At 47.3% G+C, this 9519-nt stretch overlaps 1 protein-coding gene across 1 annotated transcript in view; it reads right to left on the bottom strand.

Moving 5' to 3' along the window:
* Positions 1–455: 455 nt before the first annotated feature.
* Positions 456–9519, bottom strand: part of LOC132131382 (adhesion G-protein coupled receptor D2) — a 78863-nt gene continuing 69799 nt past the window's right edge. Inside the window, exons 24-25 of the mRNA XM_059543397.1 lie at positions 1990–2072; positions 456–742 (exon numbers count right to left, since the gene is read on the bottom strand). Coding sequence (XP_059399380.1) covers positions 584–742; positions 1990–2072 — 242 coding nt within the window. The 3' untranslated portion in view covers positions 456–583. The remainder of the gene's footprint in view (positions 743–1989; positions 2073–9519) is intronic.

The raw sequence follows: 9519 nt of genomic DNA, 5'->3' as shown, positions 1-9519 counted from the left end.
GGTCAAATAATGCTGTGACAAATACTTTCAAAAAGTAATAAATACTCTCATGAAAAGAAAAGCAGCTATAAGTAAAAAAAAAAGGAAATAAATAAAGAAATGATAGATCTATAAATTAAAACATTTATCTAATATTTAATATTAATAAAAATACAATAATATAATTTATCTAATTTTTGAGTAACCCAGCCCAACATTAGCACATAAAACCCTTAAAAAAAAAAAAAAAAAAAAAAATATATATATATATATATATATAGAAATTATTTAATGTATATATACATAAGAAAAGAAAAATATGCAAACACACACACACACATGCACATGCACAACAACAAAAAACATCCCAATAAAGCTACTTTAGGTGGGCAGTTTGGCAAAGCTGATTGGAAAAACTAATAATAATAATAAGAAGAAAGGCCTTAGAGAGCTGAAACACCAAAGAGGTTTTGACAGTCCGATGGAATCAACATGTGGAGATCTCAGCACTGGAGAGGATCTGATCGAAGAAAAGACTGCCTTTTCACAGCTGAGAGTGATCATGACTCTTGCATCATGGGACGTGTCACACTATGACACAATGCTAGTTCACACCAAACTGCCAATTATCAATAAGCTGCGCCCTCCTTTCCTCACTTCTCAAGCAGGAACCGGTGTGTGCACGCCAAGGCCTGTGACCTTGAGCGTGAAGGGGTGCCTCATGCACTGTGTACACTTCAAACTGATTCATACCATGGGGAATCTGGAAATTTCTATGTAAAGCCTCAAGTGTGAATTAAATTATGTGTACTCTTGTGTTAGATTTCAGTTTACAGTGAGCAAAAAAGTAAAAAGCTATGATCAGAACACATTTCCCTTCAGATCAGACAGAGACCACCCAAACAAGCACAAAATCTGTAAACCTTAAGTATGACATAATGAGAGGGAAGTCATTTTATGAAATGCAATCAGAAGTTTAAAGTGTGATGATAATGCTATCAGTCTGACACAACAGACAGGGACATCATTTTTTGGTGGCCACCAGAGGGCTGCTGTCTTTGATGATCACTCTGCTTCCTCTCTATGAACCATGTTTTTAAGTGAACATGATTCTCAATACTTTATCATTATCAATTATTTATTTTTATTACCATTCCAGTGATTTTAAGACACTTCACATCAATAATTGAATACAATGTTGAAAAGTAATTAAAATGCTACTTTTGAACTAGAAAATACTGTTTGTTTTATATACTGTAATGTGATGTTATAGTTCATATAAGCTGATAACCAAAAAAAAACTGTCAACCTGAAATAGATGTAGTTTTGGACTGTAAGTTAGTAACTGTAGTAGAGGTGGGGATTTTTATTCAAATCAGCTACTCTACTGATTCATTCGGATTTGTTCATTGATTCATTGACTCTTTCTGTTGCAAGTTGCAGCACTTTGATATGTACATCATGAGTAAGTCATTGAATCATTCAATAAACATAATAAATATATATATATATATATATATATATATATATATATATATATATATATATTTTTTTTTTTTTTTTTTTTTTTTTTTTTTTTTAATTGGAACATTTTAAAAAGAAAGAAACTCCAGAACAATTCATTCACTTAAAAGATTTGTTCATAATTTGGTTATGAGTGAGTCACTGATTGATATTAAAAGTGGCAGGATTCATTAATTCACTAAAAAGTTTTTCTTTTGTTACTTAGTTTTGAACTATTAGTTATTAAGGGAGAAACTGTAGAAAGATTACTTCATTTAAAATATTTGTTAAAAAAACGAAAAACCCCACTATAGTGCTACAAACTACTTTTTTACAATATATACAATATATTAACTATCGGTACTCATACACATTTCTGAGCTCGGGAAAAGGGTTTGGCATAAATTTTGTGTCATTGTAGAAGAAGCAAATTGATTTTCTTTTCAGATGTCAAATAACCTTGGATCCTTATTGATAGATGGGCGCAGAAGTAGCGTGAGGCCTTACCTGTCCAGAGAGGTGGACACCAGTGTCAGGACATCGCAGGTCTTCATTTAGATTGTCGTGGACACAGGGGAGGGACAGATGCCCTGTGAAGTCACATGACAAAGTCACAATTAATCAGTAAATAAAGGCTGTGGCAAAAACAAAGATTTGTGGTTAAAATTTGCAACCTGATACAAGTAAACACCATATTGCAAAATGCTTATCAAACTGGATGCAACTCTTTTATTCAACTGTCCAGACAAAAAAGCAATCGATCGCGCACGCTAATATTTGAATGCACATCAATATATAGTACAAGCTATAATTCTAAAACCTTTATCAAACACACTTAGAAAAAAGACACACAGCACTACTATGGCATAAATTCCTCAAATTTATGGACAACATGTGTTTAGATGCTATGATAGTACAGCAGGGATCTTTGCCTCCCATCCCAGAGGGCTCAGTCCTCAATTGGTGGGGTCTCTATGTGCCCATAAATCTGGGGACACTTCGTAATACGCAATGAGTCTAAGCGAGACATCAGGCCTGTGAGCAGCATGTCCTGAATGCATACCGGGCTTTGTACGTCAATGCTACTGTTCCATTCAAGAGTCCATTCAAGAGTCTTGGCACTTACCATTGAAGTTACAAGTCAGATATACTACAGAATGTTATCCCTCACAATGAAAAATCATTGATTTCCACATACAAAGAACAGTTCATTTATGTAAGTGGAGCAGATGTGTGAGATCTCAACTTCACTTTACAGTCCAAGAAGTAATAGATCTCTTTGTATGTGCGAACTTACAATTGTGCTACTGTGTGATGAGGAAAAAATGCAAGACATTGACAGGAAGTTTTGAAAAGAAGTTCTCAAAGAGTAAGTTGAAGAGAAAATATCCAATAGATTGCAAGTAACCATAAAAAACAGTTAATGAAAATAATACAACACAAACTCCTTTGAAGATTTCACAGTGAAGTTACAATACAATTTATAGAAATGACAAAAGCACCTTACAAAATGACTAAACTATAAACTGAAATTAAAAATAAAACTGAAAATAGAAATAAATAAATGGTTATATATACATGGCTACATCCTTACATCCCTATATATATATATATATATATATAAAAGGGAGGTTTCAGATTTTGCCAAGTAAACCCAATTTTGTCTCCAAATAATATCCTCCTCAACTCACACGACTGTCATGGTCGGTGAGCGTCCTGCGACAGGATTAATCTTCTGCAAAGGAGGGTGGGCCGGGGCAGCCAGAACTCATTTGGTGTGTTGCTATGAAATGGCTGCCCATCAGAAATATCTTCATATATCTCTGTCTCATCTACATGGGTGGAAATGGAGGGATGAAGGGCTGAAAGGCGAGAGGGAGGGTGTAAGGGGCGTCTGGAGGAGAGAGGTCAGCGCATTCAAGGAGTCCATCATTCTGACGTGTCAAAGCGTCTCTTAACTGAGTTTGTGGAAGTGTCAGTGTGTGTTCAGCGACACAAGCTTCAGTTCAGTTCTTCAGTCTGTTCTGCGATATGAAGTACCTTTCTGAGGAGACAAATCAGATGTGAGATAATACATTTCATTAAGCTCCAAAAAGCAAAAAAAACGTGATTCAACATAGGCTGTAAAAATTCTACAAAAAAGAGGCTCTGATGAAGGCAATGGTAAAAATAGTGATTGTTACCAAAAAGGTTTCTAAAACACTCCACCATCTTCCATTGTTCTGTTACTTTCTTGACACATGGTTTATTGTCAGTCTTACATCAGCAACTCCAAGGTTTCAACACTGGCCCGGATCTCAAAGTATTCTTGATAAAACAATACCAGCTAAGGTAAACTGCTAAAGGTAAATAGAGTGTAAAACCCAGAGGTGAATTTAGTTCTGGACCATCTGTTCAATTCATTGTGATCAGGCAGGCATTATGGCAGATATCTGATACCAACTGTTCTTTATGTGTGTGTGTGTTCGCCCTGCGACACACACTCGTAAAAGAGCTCGCGTCTTTTTTAAGATGCCTTCCTGCGGCTCGTCAGAGCCCCACTCAGCGGAGGAGACCGGTACGTCATCTGTGTCTCCTGCCTGGGTGAAGATCATGCAGCGCTCGCGCTCGTTGACGGCGGATGCCCTCACTGCGAGCTGTTGCCATGGTGACTCTGAGGACTCGCCTGGCCTTTTTCTCTGAGCCTGCATTCTCCGCTGCGCTGAGGCGCCGTAAAAGCGTCGCTTCCAGCGGATTCCGGAACCGTCTTCAGCTCAACCGAGCTCGCCGGTTCGCCCTGCTTCACCGCCCCCCCCCCCCCCCTGCATCGCTTCCCGGTGGACAGCGCCCGCTGTTGCCGGCGCGTCATCAGAGGAAGTCGATCTCAGGGCCGCGTTGGGGGAAGAGGACACGCGCTCTCTGCTAGCTTCGGGCAGTGAGGGCTGGGCGAGCTCCGAGGATCTCGCGCCTTCTGCTCAGATGCCCAGCAGACGAGCTGACATCGAAAAGGAGCCGGGGCGAGTGCTCACGTTGGCCGCGACGGGTCTCGGCCGCGAGTGGTCTGCACCAGCGCCCCCCCTCTCGTTCCCGGCTGGATGGTATTTTCCTTTTGGATGAGCGTACTTCTCAAAGCCCGCCTCATTTCTTCCTGAGCTTCACGAAGAGGTGGCGAAGGCTTGGAACGCTCCATATTCAGCGCGAACTCGTGGATCCACACTGGATGATGCTAAAAACAGGAACTACCAGTTACTTCCGCCGGTGGAACAGGCGATAGCGACGCACCTTTGTCCGCCCTCTGCTGGATGGCGGCAAAAGCGGTGTTGCCATCTAAAGCCTGCTGTGTGACGCTGCGGCTGCACTACTCGCGGTGGCTGCTGCATCGAAGCGCAGGTGTACGAGTTCCACTGTGGCCGAGCTCTCACCCAAGCGCTCCGCTGTTTCAGTTCCAGGAATTGTGACTGTCTCAGCGTTTTCTGCAACGCGCAAGCCTGCACAGTTGCCCGCTTGCCTGCACACAAAAGCCGTTATCACAACAGCTTCAGCAACGCAGCTCGAGACTCCCGTTCTCGCTCTACCGGCCGTCGCCCCGCACCGCAGGGACCGCGGCAGAGGATTACGGTGAGGCCGGGAGCCCCGAAGCCATCCTAGGAAAGCCATCTATGCCTGCTGCATGACGCTGCATCTCCACTACACACGATGGCTGCTTCATCGAAGTGCCGGTGTACGAGTTCTGCTGTGGCCGGGCTCTCACCTAAGCAAGCCGCTGTTTCAGTTACAGGGATTGTGACTGTTTCAGCGTCTTTTGCAATGCGCAAGCCTGTACGGTTGCCCGCTTGCCTGCACACAAAAACTGTTATCACGGCTACCCAGATATTTCCCGAAAAAGGTGTAATTTCTGGTGTCCCGGCCACGGCCGATGGTGCTATAAATGTAGTGACGATGCCCACTGCTCAGTGCCCATCTCCACATATAAGCACAGCCCTTCACACAGGGCTCGCGCCCATATGTAGACTATGTCGACTCGAGTCGATCACGCGCACTACATAGTAAACGTGCCCATCTCCACATATAAGCACAGCCCTTCACACAGGGCTCGCGCCCTTATGTAGATATGTCGACTCGAGTCGATCACGCGCACTACATAGTAAACGTGCCCACTCCTCGGTGCCCACAATCACTATGTCACACGTGTCATGTGGTTTCTGTAAAAACGAAACCCGTGCACGTTCGTCCGGCCACGGCTGATGGTGCTATAAATGTAGTGACGATGCCCACTCCTCAGTGCCCATCTCCACATGTAAGCACAGCCCTGCACGCAGGGCCCGCGCCCATAAAAGCGACCCAAGTCGATCACGCGCACTACATAGTAAACGTGCCCACTCCTCAGTGCCCACAATCACTATGTCACACGCGTCATATGGTTTCTGTAAAAACGAAACCCGTGCACGTTTGTCCGCCCACGGCTGATGGTGCTATAAATGTAGTGCCGATTCCCACTCCTCAGTGCCCATCTCCACATGTAAGCACAGCCCTGCACACAGGGCTCGCGCACATAAGATCTGCTCAGATCGGTCACACGCGCCACATAGTAAACGTGCCCACTCCTCAGTGCCCATATACACTATGTCACACACGGCGCGTGGTTTCTGTAAAAACGAAACCCATGCACGTACGCTCTGCTCAGGCAGACAGCGAGTCGAAAGTGGTAAATGTGCACGCTTGCAGCCCACAGTTACTCGCAGACATCACGAGTCCCACGGGACCCGCTCAGCCCTCCCCCAATCGGTTAAGCACCGGGATGGGGTCGAGGACGAGCGATCTGCCCGCTGTGATCAGCGCGCTCCCCGCCTCAAATGCCACAGGCGTAACGCCCATGGTGCAGCGCACCCAAGTGCCGCCGTTGCCCAGTCAACAGAGCGTGCTTCGCATCCAGCCTTTAGCCATTCATGCAGATGCATGGTCAGCGCTTTCAGGGGTTTTGGATTGGGTGCTAGGCATTATAAAGAGAGGCTACTCGCTATAGTTTTTTTCGACGTCCTCCGCGCTTTTTAGCGCGCGTCGAAACTACGGTCAAAGCAGAAGTAGCACACATACTTCGGGCCGAAATATCAAAACTGTTGAGCAAAGGGGCTGTAGAGCCTGTGTCTCGAGCTCAAAGCGAGGGGGGGCTGTTCAACAGATACTTTCTGGTTCCCAAGAGAGACGGGGGTCTCAGGCCCATACTGGATCTAAGACAGCTGAACAAGGCATTGATGAAACGCAGTTTCAGAATGCTTACGACCAGGAAGCTCCTCGCGCAGATTCGCAGAGGGGACTGGTTCATGTCAATAGATCTGAAGGACGCGTATTTTCAAATACAAATAGCGTCAAGTTACAGGCGATATTTGAGATTCGCCTTCGGGGGCCAGGCATACCAGTTTACAGTCCTGCCGTTCGGCTTGCCCGGGCTCCTCGTATGTTTACGAGGTGCACGGATGCAGCGCTCGCTCCTCTTAGACTCAGAGGCATGCGAGTGCTGAATTATTTGGACGACTGGCTGATTCTGGCTCGATCACGAGTGGAGCTGGTGGAGCACAGGGCTGTTTTACTCGATCACCTCGAGAAGCTCAGTCTCAGTGTCAATTGGGCGAAGAGTTCGCTGAACCCCAGTCAGACGATTCTGTTTTTGGGTATAGTTCTGAACTCGTGTTCCATGACGTCGCGGCTGTCACCACAGCGCGCGTTGGGCATTCAGCGCGCAGCGAGTTCTTTTCGCTGCGGCGCTACCGTTTCGCTCAAACACTGTCAGAAGGTGCTGGGCCTCATGGCCTCAGCATCTCCGGTTCTGCAGCTGGGCCTGCTCCGCATGCGCCCCCTGCAGCTCTGGCTGAAGGCGCGGGTGCCGCGCAGAGCATGGGTGTCTGACCGACTGCGTCTCAAGGTCAATCAGCGCTGTGTCACAGCCCTGAAACCCTGGACAGCATACGGCTGGTACCAATCAGGTGTAAGCCTGGGGACTTCCCCGAATGTGAAGATGGTGTCGACGGACGCCTCCACTTCGGGTGGGGAGCGCTGCTCGAGGGCAGACCGTCCTTTGGCCTGTGGTCAGAACGGGAAAAGCTCCATCATATCAACTGTCTGGAAATGCTGGCAGTGGAGAACGCGCTGATGAGCTTTTGTCCCCAAATCAAGGACCACCACGTCTTAGTCCGTTCGGACAACATGTCCTTGGTGTCCTACATAAATCGCCAGGGCGGTCTCGGGCGCCGAAACCTGTACAGGCTGGCGGAACGCCTCCTGGTTTGGGCTCAGTGCAACGTGCGTTCGCTGAGGGCAGTGCATGTGCCTGGGTCCAGACAGGCTGTCCAGAGGCAATGTTCCTACGGGCGAATGGTCTCTACACCCGCAAACAGTCCGGCTGTTGTGGGAGAGATTTGGCAGGGCGGAGGTGGACCTCTTCGCGTCCCACGAAAACGACGCGGATGTTCACCTCTTAGTTGTGAGGTGACGGAGGTTCTCTCCTTCCTACAGGAGCTGTTGGATAAGGGCAGAGCCCCATCCACGCTCAAAGTTTATGTGGCGGTCATCGCAGCGTTTTCTGAAACAGCGCTCGGTCAGTCAATAGGAAGGAATGATTTGGTCATCCGCTTCCTTATAGGAGCTAGGAGGCTGAATCCTCCCAGACCTCCGTCAGTCCCTATGTGGGACCTCGCGGCGGTTTTGGAGGCCATGAAGGGTTCCCCTTTTGAGCCTATCCAATCAATTAGCCTTCAGCATCTGTCGTTCAAGACAGTATTCGTGTTGGCTCTCGCTTCAGTGAAGCGTGTGGGTGATCTGCACGCGCTCTCGGTGAGCCAGTCGTGCTTGGAGTTTGGGCCTAATGACTCAAAGGTCATACTCGAACCTAGGCACGGTTATGTGCCGAAATCCCTCAACACGCCGTGTCGGGCTCAGGTTATTGCCCTGTCTGCCCTGCCGGTGTCAGGAGAGGATGGAGACTCGAGTCTTCTTTGCCCTGTCAGGGTTTTAAGAGCTTATGTGTCTCGCTCTGCTGCCTTTCAACAGACTGAGCAGCTGTTTGTCTCGTCCGGTGGACGTTCTAAGGGAATGGCTGTTTCGAGACAGACTCTATCCAGATGGATAGTTGACGCTATAGCGTTAGCTTACGCTTCCAGGGGCCTTCAGTGCCCGCTGGGCGTCAGAGCACACTCCACAAGGGGCGTCGCCTCGTCGTGGGTGTGGTCTACTGGGATCTCCTTGCAGGATATATGTATGGCGGCAGGTTGGGCCTCGCCGTCTACATTTATCAGGTTCTATAACCTGGAGGTTCCAGCCTTGCAAGCAAGGCTGCTGTCGGTATAGTCGAATCAGGGCCTTGAAGGGAACTCTGAGTTAGTGAGCGTTATGCGCTGCCGACTGTTATATGGGCAGTATTGTGTAAGACCAGCATTGCCACATTGATCAGGCCTTGCCTCGGCTATGTGATGCCATATTGCCGCATCTACGGATGCTGCTAGATATGGGACGGAGGGCTTCCCCCCTTACTGTCCTGGACTCTCTGTGAGTCCCTCAGGTGACTGTGCACTGTAAATCCTGGGCGTTGCTTCAGGTTTATTGGTGTGTGATCCCTGCGCGCACGGCGTTTTACATTGGGTTCCCGTAGCGTCTTAGCTAAGATGCAGTACGAGAGAGCTCTCGTAAGAGAACGTACTCGGTTACTAAACGTAACCTCGGTTCTCTCTAGAAGAGCGAACGAGTACTGCGTTCTCTGCCGTGCGTACGATTCACTCTGGTTCGCTTCGGCGATGAAATAAATCAGGTGAGTCAGCCTTTTCGAGCTCCTTTTATAGGTTGGGCCACACCCGTTTCGGCGGGAAGTGGCAAGAATGGCGCGAAGCAGTGTTGCATCAGCCTGCGCTCGATAGGCTGTGCAGTTGCCGCAGAACAAGCCAATGAGCGAACGAGCCGTCTCGCCTATGGCTGTGTACTGCTGCAAATGCGCTTTACAAAAATACAAAATTAAGGATAATTTTTTGCTTCAGTATTTCGTGAAAAGAGACTTTTCCCGTAGCGTCTTAG

This window comes from Carassius carassius, chromosome 48 (assembly GCF_963082965.1).
Source record: "Carassius carassius chromosome 48, fCarCar2.1, whole genome shotgun sequence".
Taxonomy (NCBI): Eukaryota; Metazoa; Chordata; class Actinopteri; order Cypriniformes; family Cyprinidae; genus Carassius; species Carassius carassius.
This window is presented reverse-complemented; position numbering and strand designations above follow the sequence as displayed.